Source organism: Odontesthes bonariensis, chromosome 5 (assembly GCF_027942865.1).
Source record: "Odontesthes bonariensis isolate fOdoBon6 chromosome 5, fOdoBon6.hap1, whole genome shotgun sequence".
Lineage (NCBI taxonomy): Eukaryota > Metazoa > Chordata > Actinopteri > Atheriniformes > Atherinopsidae > Odontesthes > Odontesthes bonariensis.
Window position 1 is genome coordinate 13,411,190 of NC_134510.1, and position 22,917 is coordinate 13,434,106.

The 22,917-nt window shown below is 39.0% G+C and overlaps 6 protein-coding genes across 6 annotated transcripts; 5 read left to right on the forward strand and 1 right to left on the reverse strand.

The window, feature by feature from the left end:
* Positions 1-3,894: 3,894 nt before the first annotated feature.
* LOC142380674 (hepcidin-like) lies at positions 3,895-4,409 on the reverse strand. The gene is made up of 3 exons (XM_075466571.1): positions 4,323-4,409; positions 4,155-4,232; positions 3,895-3,996 (listed from the first exon to the last, which is right to left on the reverse strand). The coding sequence occupies exons 1-3, from the start codon at positions 4,407-4,409 to the stop codon at positions 3,895-3,897; spliced, it is 267 nt and encodes an 88-aa protein (XP_075322686.1).
* A 4,227-nt stretch (positions 4,410-8,636) lies between these two features.
* On the forward strand, positions 8,637-9,151 carry LOC142380675 (hepcidin-like). The gene is made up of 3 exons (XM_075466572.1): positions 8,637-8,723; positions 8,814-8,891; positions 9,050-9,151. Exons 1-3 carry the CDS (start codon positions 8,637-8,639, stop codon positions 9,149-9,151), a joined length of 267 nt encoding a protein of 88 aa, XP_075322687.1.
* Positions 9,152-12,014: 2,863 nt separating this feature from the next.
* LOC142380676 (hepcidin-like) lies at positions 12,015-12,529 on the forward strand. Its single transcript, XM_075466573.1, has 3 exons — positions 12,015-12,101; positions 12,192-12,269; positions 12,428-12,529. The coding sequence occupies exons 1-3, from the start codon at positions 12,015-12,017 to the stop codon at positions 12,527-12,529; spliced, it is 267 nt and encodes an 88-aa protein (XP_075322688.1).
* Positions 12,530-15,393: 2,864 nt separating this feature from the next.
* On the forward strand, positions 15,394-15,909 carry LOC142380677 (hepcidin-like). The gene is made up of 3 exons (XM_075466574.1): positions 15,394-15,480; positions 15,571-15,648; positions 15,808-15,909. Exons 1-3 carry the CDS (start codon positions 15,394-15,396, stop codon positions 15,907-15,909), a joined length of 267 nt encoding a protein of 88 aa, XP_075322689.1.
* A 2,864-nt stretch (positions 15,910-18,773) lies between these two features.
* On the forward strand, positions 18,774-19,288 carry LOC142380678 (hepcidin-like). The gene is made up of 3 exons (XM_075466576.1): positions 18,774-18,860; positions 18,951-19,028; positions 19,187-19,288. The coding sequence occupies exons 1-3, from the start codon at positions 18,774-18,776 to the stop codon at positions 19,286-19,288; spliced, it is 267 nt and encodes an 88-aa protein (XP_075322691.1).
* A 2,864-nt stretch (positions 19,289-22,152) lies between these two features.
* Positions 22,153-22,668, forward strand: LOC142380679 (hepcidin-like). The gene is made up of 3 exons (XM_075466577.1): positions 22,153-22,239; positions 22,330-22,407; positions 22,567-22,668. The coding sequence occupies exons 1-3, from the start codon at positions 22,153-22,155 to the stop codon at positions 22,666-22,668; spliced, it is 267 nt and encodes an 88-aa protein (XP_075322692.1).
* Positions 22,669-22,917: the final 249 nt, after the last annotated feature.

Below are 22,917 nucleotides of genomic sequence, written 5' to 3' on the forward strand. Positions count from 1 at the left end.
TTGGTAGCTAGAGAGACAGAGAAATCAGAGAGAACTTGTGTATTATTACAAATTGCTCCATTAGTTTCCAGTTATACAAAGGTGGTAATTGGAAATTAACTGTTAACCAGGGAATTAAATAACAGGAGATAGAGAGAGAGAGAGAGAGAGAGAGAGAGAGAGAGAGAGAGAGAGAGAGAGAGAGAGAGACTGTGTGTGTGTGTGTGTGTGTGTGTGTGTGTGTGTGTGTGTGTGTGTGTGTGTGTGTGTGTGTGTATGTTTGTGTGCGAGAGAGAGAGAGAGAGACTGTGTGTGTGTGTTTTGGAGGTGACCCTGCCCACACTTTCAATTCAATACTTTTATCTTTGCATGTTTCATATACGTAACTAAAATACAACAATATAATAATTCTTGTCTCTTTTCTTGTGAAATATATTTATAATTCCAAGGTGGATGAAAACTGAGCTGTACAGACTTACTGACAGTATATAAAGAAGATAGAAGGTATACAAAATCAAGAAAAGTATACAGAGTGTGTTTTCACTGCATAACACAGTGGTATGTCATTTCATTACAGTGATTCCCTGTGTGTGTGTGTGTGTGTGTGTCTGTGTGTGTGTGTATAGACACACACGTGTGTGTGTGTCTGTGTGTGTGTGCGCGCGCACACGTGCATGCGTGTGTGTCTATACACACACACACACACACACACACACACACAGTGTAATTTAAAGGCATGGTTGGTAATCCTGTTCAGAAACACATTTTGTAATACTGGGTGAAATGGTCCGTCTGTCCTGAGAGAAATCTATACAAGATGTATTTAGAAAAAGGGACGAAAATAATCAGACCTCTGTGGCAGCTGCAGGACTGAGAAAAAGCTGAAAAAGCGTCCCGCTGATCTCGGATTGGAGCGCCTACAAAAACCAATCAGATGCCTCTGCTTTCTGCCTACGCCCCCCTCTGTCGGCTCCCTGCTCCGTGTGCGCATGCGGTTCTACCGGCTTTGGATGAAGCACTGACGGAATGGGGAGGGGGGGGTGGAGCTTAGAGGAGGGGACACTTTCGAATCTTGCTAGCTCTCTTGCTAGCTCTCTAGGATTACCTACCATAGCTTTAATATCCAATAAGGGTAATAGGCTGTTGTTAATGAGCATATACTTTCAGAAATGAGTTGCTTGGTTAAATTCTGTCAAAGATCATATTTCGGTATGCAGCAAGACGATATCTCTGACATTATGATGCAAAAATATAATCTTGCTTCATTTTTACACTAATGTTTACAAAATACACATTTGTTCCATTGCTTAGGCATCAAGGAACATTTTTACATCAAAAATATTGTGCGTGCCTACTGATTTTTCCATAAAAAGAGTGATTATGGTCATCTTACTGCAATACCTTAATGTATGCTTGTGTAATTTTAAGCAGTAATACAAAGGCAAAACGCAGTATAGCCTATAAAATTACCAGATTTTGCAAAAATGTAAAAAAACTAAAAGGGTGGTGTTCACCTCACTTTAATCTATCTAATAATACATTTTGTTGTTAAATATAATTTAAAACTTTTACTTGGTGTAAAAAAAACACAAAAAGCTGTTTTTCTCAGTTTGGGGTTTTTGCACTTACTGCTCTTTGGCTTTGTAGGGCAGTATTGTTCACACACTGTTCAGGTATTTAGAAACCCTTTAAAATCCATTCATACATTTCTAGCAACATTCTCAAAACATTAGATGTGTCATGAATAGAATTCAAAGAAGTATGCTTTTTAATGACAAGAAAAAAGACATTTGAAGCCAACGTTCCATCAGCAGGAAGCCTCAGAGACTGCAGGAAATTCCACAATGAAATCCGTTGGGTGTTGTCTCACAGTAAGGTGTACAATGTATTCCACGTTTCTGTCTACTGTTAATCATCATCTGTGTGAAAGATGAGACATAAAACACAACATCTCACATCCCTTCACGTACACACAGGAAAAGTTTGTTAGAAAAAATATTTACACAAGTTATTTATTCATTAATCTTTACATACTGTACCTTAACCAAGTCTACGGATGGATCTTCAACTGCAGCAGATTGAATGTCAGCACTCACCGGCTCCTCTGCTCCTCTAACCTTTGAATGAATTGGTCATGTTTACAATATTTTCCTATTTTAGAAATTCTTTTAGCTGTTAAAAGTTTAGTCAAGCTCTTACTGCGATGACTGGGACAGCACAGCTACCCTGAATACAGATAAACGTGAGCACAACAGCGACAGCAACTGCAGCACAGAATGCCTTCATCTTAAGAGAATTTGAGATGCGAGGTTTTTGATCCGGATGAACTTGATGACTGATAACAGCAACTGTGAGTTCTGTCTGATGGCTGAATGTGCAAAATATGCTGGCATTTGTACTCACAGGGGCAATTGTTGCTTCATCACCAACAGTATGTACCTGCAGTGGCGACTGGTCATTAGGGGCAAATTAATGTTTAAACTTCTATTTGAACATTAAGTTCAATGGGCTGCCAGACATAACTTCAGTATTTTAATCATTAAATCATTAGAATTTTAAGTTTGGCCATAACAACAAAAACTGACTCATTAAAGTACTACTATGTAACTTCTCAAAAAGCCCATTATGGAGCTCCCCCTACAGGCTTAGAGGTAATGTACGGTTACACTGTCGTAAATACAACACCCTTTCGCTTTCACGTTTCACGTTTGTTGACGAACCGGCGAGGAGTCAGAAGGTGCAAGCTATGTCGACCGAGAAGGTAAGAGTAATCAAATGTACCTGGGAGCGTGAGAGGGGTCTATTTGTTTTTGCGGTAGGTGTGCCAGAAAGCAAGTCGAAGTACTTCCGCTCAGCTCCCGGGCCGGTCCAGCAAAGTTACATAGCGCAGTTATTCCAACTCAGACCCCCGAAGGGCATAGGAGACAGGCCAATCGTAATATTAAAACTCATTCTAGCCGCACAATTTTTTTCAAGCTGTTATTTTAAGGTAGAAATGTTACATAGTATTGCTTTAAGGGAATGGAGATCAATAGTGACCCTGCCACCCTTCTTACTGCTATGCAATGGCCAAGACTAACACTGGGGTATAGACGTTTGAAGTAGATAGTGAATCTCAGGAAAGGAAGCTGAATTAAAAAAGGTTGCATGCAACTGAAAGGACCTGAATGAATATGTGATCACTGTATCACTCTGTGTTGCTTTTGAAAAATTTGACGAACCAGTTAATTTATCAATTACTAAATCTATTTTTCTTTAAACAAACTTAAAACTGAGTCACTATTGTCACTTTTTTTAATGATCTATTTTTAGTCATTCTTACATTTATGAATATGTGTATATCAATCAGTTTACTCGAAACAAATCTGTATTTGTGTTAATAATAATGGAAGGATTCCATGAATCTTCTCTCTGATAGAAACAATTTTACCGGTAAAGAAGCTTATGAAATCATCCCTACTGAGAGTTAAAGGAATACGTGGCTCAACGGAGCTCGGACTCTTCGTCAGTCTGGCTACAGTGCTGAAAAGAAACCTGGGATTATTCTTATTCTCTTCTATCAATGATGAACAAAAAGCAGTTCTAGTTTTACAAAGGGTTTTCTTATATGTTATTAGACTATTTTTCCAGACTAATTGAGACTCTTCTAAACAAGAGGAACACCATTGTCTCTCCAGCTTTCTTGCAGCCTGCTTTAAAGCATGCAGCTGAGAATTATAGCAAAGAGCCCCATCTCATTCAGCCCAACTCAGAAGAGTTACAATATGAATAAATCCACTCACATCCTCAGATATTTACAACCACAAAAACAATTATAATAAACAAATGACTTTAATAAAACTTTGTCAAGAAATAAATTTTTTTTCTAAACAATCTTGTGATTGTTGAAGGAGCTCCAGGCTGATGCAGGACTCCTCAGAAATCGCAGCAGACACCACAAAGAGTCATGCCACAGCAGTTACAGCAATATCTGCATTTAGCAGCAGCGAGGCGCTTCTGTCTGATTCCATACGGCATCTGTGTGGGACAAGAAGAAGGTTTTCATCACAGTCTGATCAGTCACTCTCCTTCTCCTCTTTATGAAACAACAGAGCACCAGGACTCTTCACAGTACAACCCATTCATTCACATTATAGATGATATTTCAATTCATTCATTGGGTTAACTAAACGTACCTTCCAAAATTCCACTGGCATCTCCTGATTTCCAGCAACTGGACTGTCCTCGGCCATCTCCTCCACCCTATCATGCACCTGTTAAAGAACGTGTCAGATTCAGGAATAAAGTCTTGACTTGTTGAGAACATTTTCATTGCACTGAAAGGGTTTAAATAGAGCTCTTACTTCAGAGCTCGGAGCAGCAGAGCTCTCCTGAATACAGATAAATGTGAGCACGACGGCCACTGCAACTGCAACGCTGAATGTCTTCATCTTAGGAGGGTTTAAGATCCTGAAATAAGCAGATTTCTTCTGATCTTGATGACTTTTGGGAGCTCCTTCGACTGATGCTGTCTGATAGTAGAATGTGAGAAATGTGCTGGTATTTATACTAACTTGGACAGCTGTTGCCTCATCACTGTCAGCAAATACTGAATTCACTGGGAAAATCTCTCTGTGTAATGCTGGAAGTGTGAGTGGGGAATTTCAAAAGAATGGAGAATTCAGAGTCCTTGAATGTGTTTTTTCATCTCAATCCCAGTCAAATCATTAACTTGTTCTTCCCTCATGGTTTAGAAAGAACATGGTGCAGTGGCAGACCCTGTCAGCTGCTGAATATGCACAGTGTTCTCTCAAAGTGATCATAGATATTTCCCAAATCAGAGCACAGTTTCTGGTCTTTTTGACCTATATGGATGGTATTTTTGTGAGGTGATGAAGGCCTGGTAATGCTGCATGCAGCTTTAACCCTTATAGGGTCCTCGTCTTTTTGTTACACACGGAGTCCTGCTGGGTCTGGTGGACCCATTGCTTTTTGGGGCTTTTAATTCAACATAATCAAACCTTTTTTTGTTAAAATACTCTGCAGATGTTTACTCCATCCCAATAGCAAGTATTATAAACAACACATATGTTAAATTTTTTCCCTTTACCTTTGTTAAATTCAATTTATGAATAAAAATGCCACTTGTTTTTGTTATTTTTTTTTATTAAAATGTAACAAAATAAGGAAATGCATAATATAATAGGCATAACTGGAAGTAATCAACAAATGTACAAATGAAGCATGTATTATTTATTTGAAATTTCATTAGAAATTCAACCTAGTCAGGTCAGTTTACACATAACATCTGTCTGAACAACACATTAGCCCCATTGAACACGGCTATTTTCATACCAGACTATACCACATGAGGGGCAGAGTTTCACTGTGTGTGTATTGCATATGTACTTCTTGCACTGGGTGCATGTATATTGTGTTTTTCTGTGCTTCTTGGGTCCACACACTTCACAGCGCTTCTTTTTGTTGTTGCCGGCCATCTAGAATAATGAAAAGATAAGGATCTTTACTAACACTGCTCTCTCTCAGAAATATGAATTATTATACTGCAACAGCATCAAACACTTACCTCAGGCTCTGCAGATGCTGGTTCTGTAATTTGGGAGGATGTGGCACCATCATCTTCCCCCTGAATCCTCCTCACAATGGCTGCAGAGATTGGGGTTCTTGGAAGATGTCGTCTTCTCTCAATCGGAGGTCTCACCAACATTTTCCCCAATTCCTCAAGAAAGCAGCTTTCCCCCATTCCACTCTGGGCTCAGTGACATCCAAATGACGAAGGTGTTGTACAAGGAGATATCCAACATATCAAAGAATATCACCAGAGGCCATCGTAGGGTCTTCCGTTTGCAGCTGTAAGCAGTCACCAGCTTATCGAGGTTGTCCACCCCTCCTTTTGTGGCATTATGGTCCATGATCATTTCGGGTGATCCTCAGATTCTGCTTCCTCTGCATCACCATCAAAACCCTCTGTCTCTTCAACTATCAACTGTAAGGCAGCCTGAACAGAGAGTCGCTTTGACATCTTGATCAGTTGTGGTATGGAACCACGCTGACAGAGCTACTTATAGTGTCAGGTCCCCAAGATTGGTTCCCGCAAGACAAAGAGTGAAATGTGTGGGAATCTGGGTTCAGACAGTGTTGGGTGCTCTAATTTTGCAACAATCTTACCAACATTGGTAATTTTGCACTTGATGTCTATCACCTGTGGGTGCTCACACCAAGGGCCCATTCTCTCTCTCTCTCTTACACACACACACACGCACACACACACACACACACACACACACACACACACACACACACACGCACACACACACACACACACACACACACACACACAGAAGCCCAGAGAGGAGTAAGGGAAAATATGGGTGCACAGGACCTATGATTTCTACACTTTCACTGGCCCCGAAGACCCTGTATGTAATATAAATGTAAAGGGGGGGTATACAGGGGGGGGGGGGGGGGGGGGGTCATTGAAAATTAAATTCTTAGTTTTTCTTCAAATAATCTAAAATTCCATTTCCAATAGTTTTCCAAGAAAAATCAGAGAGACCTACTTCAGTTAAAGGGATAGTTCGCCTCTTTTGACATGAAGCTGTATGACATCACATATTAGCAATATCATTTATTAACATTGACTTATCCCCTGCTGTGTCCTGTGAGCCGAGTCCCAGCTGAGTTTTGGCGTTGACGAAGGTAGTCCGGCTAGTTGGCTGGGGTCGCAAAAATAAAGCGTTTTGTTTCTCAAAACAATATGCGTTCAAAATAGTAATACATTTGCATCACAAAAAAGTTCTCCAGAAAAAGTTAGACCTCACAATCGCTTGGCGCTATTTCTCTCTACTTCGTATCACTGCGGGCTGTGTAAACCGTACAGACCGAGGTTAATCATGTCCTTCATGATGGAATTTAAAAAAGAAAAAGCTAATGAGAATGAGAAAAAAATAAAAGATAAAATAAGAATAAAAGTGTTTTCTGTTCAAGCAGGAAGGACAGAAAAGTTCATTATTTAACAGGCACGTTATGAAAGATTGAAAAGTTGAAAGGTTTCCATTCTTTGATAAGTCCCCAGTCACATTTGCAGTGTCACTTAGTGAGAGATGCCAAATCCATTGCTGGAAGAACATGCAGTCTGCCATTGATGAGGCAACACCTGCTCAAGTGAGAGAACAACAGCCAGCAGCAAAAACTGATCAGGAAGGGTTCAAATCCCAGCAGTGTCTGAGAGCTTTTCCTTAAATTTCCCAGAGGGAACCTTCTAAGGTATCAATAAAGTTCTATCTATGTATCGAAATAACTCCAAAAGGAGTCTGAGGCAGTCACCTGGCTTCCAAACTCCACCGATACTGGATGTGAGAGGATGTGAAAGCATTTTTGGGGAGAAAGCCCACTCCTCAAAGACCCCCGTCCCAACCCACACAGTTTAAAGGATCTATTGCCAACTTCCCAGAAACACACACTCCTGGACACCCTCATATTTTTTGACTTCATCAGTATGAGGAGCGTGAGCCCTGTTGTGGAGTCAGGTGAACATACTGAGCTTAACAATGTTAGAATATTGACTTGATGATTTTTTTTTTTTTGGTTCTCAAAAAAAAAGATGTTTTAGAATTGTTCTCATCACTTGTATTTTTTTCTGATGGTCAGAATAGTTTTGTGAATAAACAATAAATTTCATCAGTACTAAAAAGAGTTGTGTACATATGTTTCCTGTGGTTAATAAATTATTTTCATGTAGCATTTGAAACGTGATTTGTTAAAACTTTAACTAATTGTTTGAAACCAAAAAAAAGAAAGACATTTTTCAACATGCCCTTTCAAAATGTCCGATGAAGCTGCCACCTGTGGTATGAAGCAGGCTCAACACATGCAGGGTATCCTGAGGTTATCTGGGTTAACTAGCTCTAGCTTCATCAACCAGCATCCTGACTTTGCACTGAGTGGTGTCAAAATGCTGCTTATAAACCTGGAGAGTATAGTCAGGTATTTCTGACTTTGGATGTGTGCATGTTCTTATAATAAGGCTGGTGTTGTGGAAGATGGCCAGACATTGAGGCCCCTGGTCTCACTAATATCTAGAAAATAACTGAAATCTTCAACTCTGCATCACATGATGGTAGCACCACCATTGTTTGAAAGTGTTTGATATCCCTACATTAACAATAAAAATGTAAAGTCAGTTAAAGCTGCATGCAGCATTAACAGGCCTTCATCACCTCACAAAAATACCATCCATATAGCTTAAAAAGGCAAGAAACTGTGCTCTGATTTGTGAAATATCAATGATCACTTTGAGAGAACACTGTGCATATTCAGCAGCTGACAGGGTCTGCCACTGCACCATGTTCTTTCTAAACCATGAGGAAAGAACAAGTTAATGATTTGACTGGCATTGAGATGAAAAAACACATTCAAGGACTCTGAATTCTCCATTCTTTTGAAATTTCCCACTCACACTTCCAGCATTACACAGAGAGATTTTCCCAGTGAATTCAGTATTTGCTGACAGTGATGAGGCAACAGCTGTCCAAGTTAGTATAAATACCAGCACATTTCTCACATTCTACTATCAGACAGCATCAGTCAAAGGAGCTCCCAAAAGTCATCAAGTTCAGAAGAAATCTGCTTATTTCAGGATCTTAAACCCTCCTAAGATGAAGACATTCAGCGTTGCAGTTGCAGTGGCCGTCGTGCTCACATTTATCTGTATTCAGGAGAGCTCTGCTGCTCCGAGCTCTGAAGTAAGAGCTCGATTTAAACCCTTTCAGTGCAATGAAAATGTTTTCAACATGTCTGGACTTTATTCCTGAATCTGACACGTTCTTTAACAGGTGCATGATAGGGTGGAGGAGATGGCCGAGGACAGTCCAGTTGCTGGAAATCAGGAGATGCCAGTGGAATTTTGGAAGGTACGTTTAGTTAACCCAATGAATAAATTGAAATATCATCTATAATGTGAATGAATGGGTTGTAGTGTGAAGAGTCCTGGTGCTCTGTTGTTTCATAAAGAGGAGAAGGAGAGTGACTGATCAGACTGTGATGAAAACCTTCTTCTTGTCCCACACAGATGCCGTATGGAATCAGACAGAAGCGTCTCGCTGCTGCTAAATGCAAATTTTGCTGTAACTGCTGCGGCATGAGTGGTTGTGGTGTCTGCTGCGATTTCTGAGGAGTCCTGCATCAGCCTGGAGCTCCTTCAACAATCACAAGACTTTTATTTGTTGAAAAAGTTTTAATAAAGTCATTTTTTTATTAGAATTGTTGTTGTGGTTGTAAATATCTGAGGATGTGAGTGGATTTATGCACATTGCAATTCAGGTTCTGAGTGAATCATCCCAACTCTGCTAAATATCTGCAGATGCTACAGAGTGTTTGCACAAAAAAGTTCAATCTTACTAAGAAAAAATGTGTGGAAGTAGTCGTTTCCTCATCGTTACCAAGTCATGTTATTTCCTAAACTCAAGCAGCAAGTGATAAAAGTGCTTCATTAAACTGTTGTCGTGTTGTTAATGGAACTTATGTTGGTCTCAGTCTTTGATCACACAAAAGATCATGTTTGAAAGCACGGTGCTCGACTGCTCCATCCACCCTCCCTCCTTTCCCTTGTGAGGACTGTAAATTGTAAAAAATACTGCTGTATGATATATACTGTCCTGTAAGCCAAAGTAAGAGATCACATTATCATTTAAAGGGAAATCATGGTAAAACATGATCAAATATAGAATGAATTAAAGCAGTTCTGCTGATTCCTCCTTTAAGTTGATACCTTTCATTGGGAAACTTCTGACGTGGTAGATTAAACAGAGATTTGAAGAGTCCTGTTTTAAAGCAGAACCTTCAACACATAGAGACTATTCACCCTCCTTTTTATTGACAGCATGGTTGTAGTATTATGCAGTCACACAGGTCAACAGGCTTTTCAGTAAATGAGATAATGAAGTCAGGGATTTCAGGTATTACTAAACATACAGTTTGAGTTAAGACTACAATAACACAGATACAGCTTTAATGTATCGATCGCTTTGTTAATCAGCAAATGCTGAAATGATTTGATATGAAATGATCAATTAGTCTTTATCATTTAATTATTTCCATTGAGCTTATTTGAAGTTATGCTATATTCAAATGAAAATGTTTATAAAACCATCTTCCATTTATCTTTTGCAGGTTAATCATGTCCTTCATGATGTATTTAAAAAAAAAAAGCAAATAAGAGTGAAAAATAAATGTAGTTAAAATGACAGAATAAAAATGTTTTCTGTTCAAGCAGGAAGGACAGAAAAGTTCATTATTGAACAGGCACATTATGAAAGATTGAAAAGTTGAAAGGTTTCCATTCTTTGATGAGTCCCCAGTCACATTTGCAGTGTCACTTAGTGAGAGATGCCAAATCCATTGCTGGAAGAACATGCAGTCTGCCTTTGATGAGGCAACAATTGCTCAAGTGAGAGAACAACAGTCAGCAGCAAAAACTGATCAGGAAGGGTTCAAAGGTGCTGTGGTTTAGTTGGTCAAAATGCCCGTCTAGTAAACAGGAGATCCTGGGTTCATATGCCAGCAGCACCTGAGAGCTTTTTCCTTAATTTCACAGAGGGAACCTTCTAAGGGATCAAAAAAGTTCTAACTATCTATCTAAAAAACTCGGCAAGGAGTCTGAGGCAGTCAGCTGGCCTCCAAGCAGATACCAAATGTAAGAAGATGTGAAAGCATTTTCGGGGAGAAAGCCCAATCCCCAAAGACCCCCCCATCCTAACTCACACAGTTTAAAGGATCTATTGCTAACTACCCAGAACCCCACACTCCTGGACACCCTCATATTTTTTGACTTCATCAGTATGAGGAGCGTGAGCCCTGTTGTGGAGTCAGGTGAACATACTGAGCTTAACAATGTTAGAATATTGAATTGATGATTTTCTATGATTTCTTTTTCTCAAAATAAAAAATATTTTAGAATTGTCCTCATCACTTGTATTTTTTTCTGGATGTTCCTGAGATGTATGAACAGTGATGGAACCTGATGGTCAAAATAGTTTTGTGAATAAACAATAAATTTCATCAGTACTAAAAAGAGTTGTGTACATATGTTTCCTGTGGTACATAAATTATTTTCATGTAGCATTTGAAACGTAATTTGTTAAAACTTTAACTAATTGTTTGAAACCAAAAAAAGTAAGACATTTTTCAACATGCCCTTTCAAAATGTCCGATGAAGCTGCCACCTGTGGTATGAAGCAGGCTCAACACATGCAGGGTATCCTGAGGTTATCTGGGTTAACTAACTCTATCTTCATCAACCAGCATCCTGACTTTGCACTGAGTGGTGTCAAAATGCTGCTTATAAACCTGGAGAGTATAGTCAGGTATTTCTGACTTTGGATGTGTGCATGTTCTTATAATAAGGCTGGTGTTGGTGGAAGATGGCCAGACATTGAGGCCCCTGTTCTCACTAAAATCTAGAAAATAACTGATATCTTCAACTCTGCATCACATGATGGTAGCACCACCATTGTTTGAAAGTGTTTGATATCCCTACATTAACAATAAAAATGTAAAGTCAGTTAAAGCTGCATGCAGCATTACCAGGCCTTCATCACCTCACAAAAATACCATCCATATAGCTTAAAAAGACCAGAAACTGTGCTCTGATTTGGGAAATATCTTTGATCACTTTGAGAGAACACTGTGCATATTCAGCAGCTGACAGGGTCTGCCACTGCACCATGTTCTTTCTAAACCATGAGGAAAGAACAAATTAATGATTTGACTGGCATTGAGATGAAAAAACACTTTCAAGGATTCTGAATTCTCCATTCTTTTGAAATTTCCCACTCACACTTCCAGCATTACACAGAGAGATTTTCCCAGTGAATTCAGTATTTGCTGACAGTGATGAGGCAACAGCTGTCCAAGTTAGTATAAATACCAGCACATTTCTCACATTCTACTATCAGACAGCATCAGTCGAAGGAGCTCCCAAAAGTCATCAAGATCAGAAGAAATCTGCTTATTTCAGGATCTTAAACCCTCCTAAGATGAAGACATTCAGCGTTGCAGTTGCAGTGGCCGTCGTGCTCACATTTATCTGTATTCAGGAGAGCTCTGCTGCTCCGAGCTCTGAAGTAAGAGCTCGATTTAAACCCTTTCAGTGCAATGAAAATGTTTTCAACATGTCTGGACTTTATTCCTGAATCTGACACGTTCTTTAACAGGTGCATGATAGGGTGGAGGAGATGGCCGAGGACAGTCCAGTTGCTGGAAATCAGGAGATGCCAGTGGAATTTTGGAAGGTATGTTTAGTTAACCCAATGAATGAATTGAAATATCATCTGTAATGTGAATGAATGGGTTGTACTGTGAAGAGTCCTGGTGCTCTGTTGTTTCATAAAGAGTTAAAGGAGAGTGACTGATCAGACTGTGATGAAAACCTTCTTCTTGTCCCACACAGATGCCGTATGGAATCAGACAGAAGCGCCTCGCTGCTGCTAAATGCAAATTTTGCTGTAACTGCTGCGGCATGAGTGGTTGTGGTGTCTGCTGCGATTTCTGAGGAGTCCTGCATCAGCCTGGAGCTCCTTCAACAATCACAAGACTTTTATTTGTTGAAAAAGTTTTAATAAAGTCATTTTTTTGTTCGAATTGTTGTTGTGGTTGTAAATATCTGAGGATGTGAGTGGATTTATGAACATTGCAATTCAGGTTCTGAGTGAATCATCCCAACTCTGCTAAATATCTGCAGATGCTACAGAGTGTTTGCACAAAAAAGTTCCATCTTACTAACAAAAAATGTGTGGAAGTAGTCGTTTCCTCAACGTTACCAAGTCATGTTATATCCTAAACTCAAGCAGCAAGTGATAAAAGCGCTTCATTAAACTGTTGTCGTGTTATTAATGGAACTTATGTTGGTCTCAGTCTTTGATCACACAAAAGATCATATTTGAAAGCACGGTACTCGACTGCTCCATCCACCCTCCCTCCTTTCCCTTGTGAGGACTGTAAATTGTAAAAAATACTGCTGTATGATATATACTGTCCTGTAAGCCAAAGTAAGAGATCACATTATCATTTAAAGGGAAATCATGGTAAAACATGATCAAATATAGAATGAATTAAAGCAGTTCTGCTGATTCCTCCTTTAAGTTGATACCTTTCATTGGGAAACTTCTGACGTGGTAGATTAAACAGAGATTTGAAGAGTCCTGTTTTAAAGCAGAACCTTCAACACATAGAGACTATTCACCCTCCTTTTTATTGACAGCATGGTTGTAGTATTATGCAGTCACACAGGTCAACAGGCTTTTCAGTAAATGAGATAATGAAGTCAGGGATTTCAGGTATTACTAAACATACAGTTTGAGTTAAGACTACAATAACACAGATACAGCTTTAATGTATCGATCGCTTTGTTAATCAGCAAATGCTGAAATGATTTGATATGAAATGATCAATTAGTCTTTGTCATTTAATTATTTCCATTGAGCTTATTTGAAGTTATGCTATATTCAAATGAAAATGTTTATAAAACCATCTTCCATTTATCTTTTGCAGGTTAATCATGTCCTTCATGATGTATTTAAAAAAAAAAAGCAAATAAGAGTGAAAAATAAATGTAGTTAAAATGACAGAATAAAAATGTTTTCTGTTCAAGCAGGAAGGACAGAAAAGTTCATTATTGAACAGGCACATTATGAAAGATTGAAAAGTTGAAAGGTTTCCATTCTTTGATGAGTCCCCAGTCACATTTGCAGTGTCACTTAGTGAGAGATGCCAAATCCATTGCTGGAAGAACATGCAGTCTGCCTTTGATGAGGCAACAATTGCTCAAGTGAGAGAACAACAGTCAGCAGCAAAAACTGATCAGGAAGGGTTCAAAGGTGCTGTGGTTTAGTTGGTCAAAATGCCCGTCTAGTAAACAGGAGATCCTGGGTTCATATGCCAGCAGCACCTGAGAGCTTTTTCCTTAATTTCACAGAGGGAACCTTCTAAGGGATCAAAAAAGTTCGAACTATCTATCTAAAAAACTCGGCAAGGAGTCTGAGGCAGTCAGCTGGCCTCCAAGCAGATACCAAATGTAAGAAGATGTGAAAGCATTTTAGGGGAGAAAGCCCAATCCCCAAAGACCCCCCCATCCTAACTCACACAGTTTAAAGGATCTATTGCTAACTACCCAGAACCCCACACTCCTGGACACCCTCATATTTTTTGACTTCATCAGTATGAGGAGCGTGAGCCCTGTTGTGGAGTCAGGTGAACATACTGAGCTTAACAATGTTAGAATATTGAATTGATGATTTTCTATGATTTCTTTTTCTCAAAATAAAAAATATTTTAGAATTGTCCTCATCACTTGTAATTTTTTCTGGATGTTCCTGAGATGTATGAACAGTGATGGAACCTGATGGTCAGAATAGTTTTGTGAATAAACAATAAATTTCATCAGTACTAAAAAGAGTTGTGTACATATGTTTCCTGTGGTACATAAATTATTTTCATGTAGCATTTGAAACGTAATTTGTTAAAACTTTAACTAATTGTTTGAAACCAAAAAAAAGTAAGACATTTTTCAACATGCCCTTTCAAAATGTCCGATGAAGCTGCCACCTGTGGTATGAAGCAGGCTCAACACATGCAGGGTATCCTGAGGTTATCTGGGTTAACTAACTCTATCTTCATCAACCAGCATCCTGACTTTGCACTGAGTGGTGTCAAAATGCTGCTTATAAACCTGGAGAGTATAGTCAGGTATTTCTGACTTTGGATGTGTGCATGTTCTTATAATAAGGCTGGTGTTGGTGGAAGATGGCCAGACATTGAGGCCCCTGTTCTCACTAAAATCTAGAAAATAACTGATATCTTCAACTCTGCATCACATGATGGTAGCACCACCATTGTTTGAAAGTGTTTGATATCCCTACATTAACAATAAAAATGTAAAGTCAGTTAAAGCTGCATGCAGCATTACCAGGCCTTCATCACCTCACAAAAATACCATCCATATAGCTTAAAAAGACCAGAAACTGTGCTCTGATTTGGGAAATATCTTTGATCACTTTGAGAGAACACTGTGCATATTCAGCAGCTGACAGGGTCTGCCACTGCACCATGTTCTTTCTAAACCATGAGGAAAGAACAAGTTAATGATTTGACTGGCATTGAGATGAAAAAACACTTTCAAGGATTCTGAATTCTCCATTCTTTTGAAATTTCCCACTCACACTTCCAGCATTACACAGAGAGATTTTCCCAGTGAATTCAGTATTTGCTGACAGTGATGAGGCAACAGCTGTCCAAGTTAGTATAAATACCAGCACATTTCTCACATTCTACTATCAGACAGCATCAGTCGAAGGAGCTCCCAAAAGTCATCAAGATCAGAAGAAATCTGCTTATTTCAGGATCTTAAACCCTCCTAAGATGAAGACATTCAGCGTTGCAGTTGCAGTGGCCGTCGTGCTCACATTTATCTGTATTCAGGAGAGCTCTGCTGCTCCGAGCTCTGAAGTAAGAGCTCGATTTAAACCCTTTCAGTGCAATGAAAATGTTTTCAACATGTCTGGACTTTATTCCTGAATCTGACACGTTCTTTAACAGGTGCATGATAGGGTGGAGGAGATGGCCGAGGACAGTCCAGTTGCTGGAAATCAGGAGATGCCAGTGGAATTTTGGAAGGTATGTTTAGTTAACCCAATGAATGAATTGAAATATCATCTATAATGTGAATGAATGGGTTGTTACTGTGAAGAGTCCTGGTGCTCTGTTGTTTCATAAAGAGGAGAAGGAGAGTGACTGATCACACTGTGATGAAAACCTTCTTCTTGTCCCACACAGATGCCGTATGGAATCAGACAGAAGCGCCTCGCTGCTGCTAAATGCAAATTTTGCTGTAACTGCTGCGGCATGAGTGGTTGTGGTGTCTGCTGCGATTTCTGAGGAGTCCTGCATCAGCCTGGAGCTCCTTCAACAATCACAAGACTTTTATTTGTTGAAAAAGTTTTAATAAAGCCCTTTGTTTATTAGAATTGTTGTTGTGGTTGTAAATATCTGAGGATGTGAGTGGATTTATGCACATTGCAATTCAGGTTCTGAGTGAATCATCCCAACTCTGCTAAATATCTGCAGATGCTACAGAGTGTTTGCACAAAAAAGTTCAATCTTACTAAGAAAAAATGTGTGGAAGTAGTCGTTTCCTCATCGTTACCAAGTCATGTTATTTCCTAAACTCAAGCAGCAAGTGATAAAAGTGCTTCATTAAACTGTTGTCGTGTTGTTAATGGAACTTATGTTGGTCTCAGTCTTTGATCACACAAAAGATCATGTTTGAAAGCACGGTGCTCGACTGCTCCATCCACCCTCCCTCCTTTCCCTTGTGAGGACTGTAAATTGTAAAAAATACTGCTGTATGATATATACTGTCCTGTAAGCCAAAGTAAGAGATCACATTATCATTTAAAGGGAAATCATGGTAAAACATGATCAAATATAGAATGAATTAAAGCAGTTCTGCTGATTCCTCCTTTAAGTTGATACCTTTCATTGGGAAACTTCTGACGTGGTAGATTAAACAGAGATTTGAAGAGTCCTGTTTTAAAGCAGAACCTTCAACACATAGAGACTATTCACCCTCCTTTTTATTGACAGCATGGTTGTAGTATTATGCAGTCACACAGGTCAACAGGCTTTTCAGTAAATGAGATAATGAAGTCAGGGATTTCAGGTATTACTAAACATACAGTTTGAGTTAAGACTACAATAACACAGATACAGCTTTAATGTATCGATCGCTTTGTTAATCAGCAAATGCTGAAATGATTTGATATGAAATGATCAATTAGTCTTTATCATTTAATTATTTCCATTGAGCTTATTTGAAGTTATGCTATATTCAAATGAAAATGTTTATAAAACCATCTTCCATTTATCTTTTGCAGGTTAATCATGTCCTTCATGATGTATTTAAAAAAAAAAAGCAAATAAGAGTGAAAAATAAATGTAGTTAAAATGACAGAATAAAAATGTTTTCTGTTCAAGCAGGAAGGACAGAAAAGTTCATTATTGAACAGGCACATTATGAAAGATTGAAAAGTTGAAAGGTTTCCATTCTTTGATGAGTCCCCAGTCACATTTGCAGTGTCACTTAGTGAGAGATGCCAAATCCATTGCTGGAAGAACATGCAGTCTGCCTTTGATGAGGCAACAATTGCTCAAGTGAGAGAACAACAGTCAGCAGCAAAAACTGATCAGGAAGGGTTCAAAGGTGCTGTGGTTTAGTTGGTCAAAATGCCCGTCTAGTAAACAGGAGATCCTGGGTTCATATGCCAGCAGCACCTGAGAGCTTTTTCCTTAATTTCACAGAGGGAACCTTCTAAGGGATCAAAAAAGTTCGAACTATCTATCTAAAAAACTCGGCAAGGAGTCTGAGGCAGTCAGCTGGCCTCCAAGCAGATACCAAATGTAAGAAGATGTGAAAGCATTTTCGGGGAGAAAGCCCAATCCCCAAAGACCCCCCCATCCTAACTCACACAGTTTAAAGGATCTATTGCTAACTACCCAGAACCCCACACTCCTGGACACCCTCATATTTTTTGACTTCATCAGTATGAGGAGCGTGAGCCCTGTTGTGGAGTCAGGTGAACATACTGAGCTTAACAATGTTAGAATATTGAATTGATGATTTTCTATGATTTCTTTTTCTCAAAATAAAAAATATTTTAGAATTGTCCTCATCACTTGTAATTTTTTCTGGATGTTCCTGAGATGTATGAACAGTGATGGAACCTGATGGTCAAAATAGTTTTGTGAATAAACAATAAATTTCATCAGTACTAAAAAGAGTTGTGTACATATGTTTCCTGTGGTACATAAATTATTTTCATGTAGCATTTGAAACGTAATTTGTTAAAACTTTAACTAATTGTTTGAAACCAAAAAAAAGTAAGACATTTTTCAACATGCCCTTTCAAAATGTCCGATGAAGCTGCCACCTGTGGTATGAAGCAGGCTCAACACATGCAGGGTATCCTGAGGTTATCTGGGTTAACTAGCTCTATCTTCATCAACCAGCATCCTGACTTTGCACTGAGTGGTGTCAAAATGCTGCTTATAAACCTGGAGAGTATAGTCAGGTATTTCTGACTTTGGATGTGTGCATGTTCTTATAATAAGGCTGGTGTTGGTGGAAGATGGCCAGACATTGAGGCCCCTGTTCTCACTAAAATCTAGAAAATAACTGATATCTTCAACTCTGCATCACATGATGGTAGCACCACCATTGTTTGAAAGTGTTTGATATCCCTACATTAACAATAAAAATGTAAAGTCAGTTAAAGCTGCATGCAGCATTACCAGGCCTTCATCACCTCACAAAAATACCATCCATATAGCTTAAAAAGACCAGAAACTGTGCTCTGATTTGGGAAATATCTTTGATCACTTTGAGAGAACACTGTGCATATTCAGCAGCTGACAGGGTCTGCCACTGCACCATGTTCTTTCTAAACCATGAGGAAAGAACAAGTTAATGATTTGACTGGCATTGAGATGAAAAAACACTTTCAAGGATTCTGAATTCTCCATTCTTTTGAAATTTCCCACTCACACTTCCAGCATTACACAGAGAGATTTTCCCAGTGAATTCAGTATTTGCTGACAGTGATGAGGCAACAGCTGTCCAAGTTAGTATAAATACCAGCACATTTCTCACATTCTACTATCAGACAGCATCAGTCGAAGGAGCTCCCAAAAGTCATCAAGATCAGAAGAAATCTGCTTATTTCAGGATCTTAAACCCTCCTAAGATGAAGACATTCAGCGTTGCAGTTGCAGTGGCCGTCGTGCTCACATTTATCTGTATTCAGGAGAGCTCTGCTGCTCCGAGCTCTGAAGTAAGAGCTCGATTTAAACCCTTTCAGTGCAATGAAAATGTTTTCAACATGTCTGGACTTTATTCCTGAATCTGACACGTTCTTTAACAGGTGCATGATAGGGTGGAGGAGATGGCCGAGGACAGTCCAGTTGCTGGAAATCAGGAGATGCCAGTGGAATTTTGGAAGGTATGTTTAGTTAACCCAATGAATGAATTGAAATATCATCTGTAATGTGAATGAATGGGTTGTACTGTGAAGAGTCCTGGTGCTCTGTTGTTTCATAAAGAGTTAAAGGAGAGTGACTGATCAGACTGTGATGAAAACCTTCTTCTTGTCCCACACAGATGCCGTATGGAATCAGACAGAAGCGCCTCGCTGCTGCTAAATGCAAATTTTGCTGTAACTGCTGCGGCATGAGTGGTTGTGGTGTCTGCTGCGATTTCTGAGGAGTCCTGCATCAGCCTGGAGCTCCTTCAACAATCACAAGACTTTTATTTGTTGAAAAAGTTTTAATAAAGTCATTTTTTTGTTCGAATTGTTGTTGTGGTTGTAAATATCTGAGGATGTGAGTGGATTTATGAACATTGCAATTCAGGTTCTGAGTGAATCATCCCAACTCTGCTAAATATCTGCAGATGCTACAGAGTGTTTGCACAAAAAAGTTCAATCTTACTAACAAAAAATGTGTGGAAGTAGTCGTTTCCTCATCGTTACCAAGTCATGTTATATCCTAAACTCAAGCAGCAAGTGATAAAAGCGCTTCATTAAACTGTTGTCGTGTTATTAATGGAACTTATGTTGGTCTCAGTCTTTGATCACACAAAAGATCATATTTGAAAGCACGGTACTCGACTGCTCCATCCACCCTCCCTCCTTTCCCTTGTGAGGACTGTAAATTGTAAAAAATACTGCTGTATGATATATACTGTCCTGTAAGCCAAAGTAAGAGATCACATTATCATTTAAAGGGAAATCATGGTAAAACATGATCAAATATAGAATGAATTAAAGCAGTTCTGCTGATTCCTCCTTTAAGTTGATACCTTTCATTGGGAAACTTCTGACGTGGTAGATTAAACAGAGATTTGAAGAGTCCTGTTTTAAAGCAGAACCTTCAACACATAGAGACTATTCACCCTCCTTTTTATTGACAGCATGGTTGTAGTATTATGCAGTCACACAGGTCAACAGGCTTTTCAGTAAATGAGATAATGAAGTCAGGGATTTCAGGTATTACTAAACATACAGTTTGAGTTAAGACTACAATAACACAGATACAGCTTTAATGTATCGATCGCTTTGTTAATCAGCAAATGCTGAAATGATTTGATATGAAATGATCAATTAGTCTTTATCATTTAATTATTTCCATTGAGCTTATTTGAAGTTATGCTATATTCAAATGAAAATGTTTATAAAACCATCTTCCATTTATCTTTTGCAGGTTAATCATGTCCTTCATGATGGATTTAAAAAAAAAAAGCAAATAAGAGTGAAAAATAAATGTAGTTAAAATGACAGAATAAAAATGTTTTCTGTTCAAGCAGGAAGGACAGAAAAGTTCATTATTGAACAGGCACATTATGAAAGATTGAAAAGTTGAAAGGTTTCCATTCTTTGATGAGTCCCCAGTCACATTTGCAGTGTCACTTAGTGAGAGATGCCAAATCCATTGCTGGAAGAACATGCAGTCTGCCTTTGATGAGGCAACAATTGCTCAAGTGAGAGAACAACAGTCAGCAGCAAAAACTGATCAGGAAGGGTTCAAAGGTGCTGTGGTTTAGTTGGTCAAAATGCCCGTCTAGTAAACAGGAGATCCTGGGTTCATATGCCAGCAGCACCTGAGAGCTTTTTCCTTAATTTCACAGAGGGAACCTTCTAAGGGATCAAAAAAGTTCGAACTATCTATCTAAAAAACTCGGCAAGGAGTCTGAGGCAGTCAGCTGGCCTCCAAGCAGATACCAAATGTAAGAAGATGTGAAAGCATTTTCGGGGAGAAAGCCCAATCCCCAAAGACCCCCCCATCCTAACTCACACAGTTTAAAGGATCTATTGCTAACTACCCAGAACCCCACACTCCTGGACACCCTCATATTTTTTGACTTCATCAGTATGAGGAGCGTGAGCCCTGTTGTGGAGTCAGGTGAACATACTGAGCTTAACAATGTTAGAATATTGAATTGATGATTTTCTATGATTTCTTTTTCTCAAAATAAAAAATATTTTAGAATTGTCCTCATCACTTGTATTTTTTTCTGGATGTTCCTGAGATGTATGAACAGTGATGGAACCTGATGGTCAAAATAGTTTTGTGAATAAACAATAAATTTCATCAGTACTAAAAAGAGTTGTGTACATATGTTTCCTGTGGTACATAAATTATTTTCATGTAGCATTTGAAACGTAATTTGTTAAAACTTTAACTAATTGTTTGAAACCAAAAAAAAGTAAGACATTTTTCAACATGCCCTTTCAAAATGTCCGATGAAGCTGCCACCTGTGGTATGAAGCAGGCTCAACACATGCAGGGTATCCTGAGGTTATCTGGGTTAACTAACTCTATCTTCATCAACCAGCATCCTGACTTTGCACTGAGTGGTGTCAAAATGCTGCTTATAAACCTGGAGAGTATAGTCAGGTATTTCTGACTTTGGATGTGTGCATGTTCTTATAATAAGGCTGGTGTTGGTGGAAGATGGCCAGACATTGAGGCCCCTGTTCTCACTAAAATCTAGAAAATAACTGATATCTTCAACTCTGCATCACATGATGGTAGCACCACCATTGTTTGAAAGTGTTTGATATCCCTACATTAACAATAAAAATGTAAAGTCAGTTAAAGCTGCATGCAGCATTACCAGGCCTTCATCACCTCACAAAAATACCATCCATATAGCTTAAAAAGACCAGAAACTGTGCTCTGATTTGGGAAATATCTTTGATCACTTTGAGAGAACACTGTGCATATTCAGCAGCTGACAGGGTCTGCCACTGCACCATGTTCTTTCTAAACCATGAGGAAAGAACAAGTTAATGATTTGACTGGCATTGAGATGAAAAAACACTTTCAAGGATTCTGAATTCTCCATTCTTTTGAAATTTCCCACTCACACTTCCAGCATTACACAGAGAGATTTTCCCAGTGAATTCAGTATTTGCTGACAGTGATGAGGCAACAGCTGTCCAAGTTAGTATAAATACCAGCACATTTCTCACATTCTACTATCAGACAGCATCAGTCGAAGGAGCTCCCAAAAGTCATCAAGATCAGAAGAAATCTGCTTATTTCAGGATCTTAAACCCTCCTAAGATGAAGACATTCAGCGTTGCAGTTGCAGTGGCCGTCGTGCTCACATTTATCTGTATTCAGGAGAGCTCTGCTGCTCCGAGCTCTGAAGTAAGAGCTCGATTTAAACCCTTTCAGTGCAATGAAAATGTTTTCAACATGTCTGGACTTTATTCCTGAATCTGACACGTTCTTTAACAGGTGCATGATAGGGTGGAGGAGATGGCCGAGGACAGTCCAGTTGCTGGAAATCAGGAGATGCCAGTGGAATTTTGGAAGGTATGTTTAGTTAACCCAATGAATGAATTGAAATATCATCTATAATGTGAATGAATGGGTTGTCACTGTGAAGAGTCCTGGTGCTCTGTTGTTTCATAAAGAGGAGAAGGAGAGTGACTGATCATACTGTGATGAAAACCTTCTTCTTGTCCCACACAGATGCCGTATGGAATCAGACAGAAGCGCCTCGCTGCTGCTAAATGCAAATTTTGCTGTAACTGCTGCGGCATGAGTGGTTGTGGTGTCTGCTGCGATTTCTGAGGAGTCCTGCATCAGCCTGGAGCTCCTTCAACAATCACAAGACTTTTATTTGTTGAAAAAGTTTTAATAAAGTCATTTTTTTGTTCGAATTGTTGTTGTGGTTGTAAATATCTGAGGATGTGAGTGGATTTATGAACATTGCAATTCAGGTTCTGAGTGAATCATCCCAACTCTGCTAAATATCTGCAGATGCTACAGAGTGTTTGCACAAAAAAGTTCAATCTTACTAACAAAAAATGTGTGGAAGTA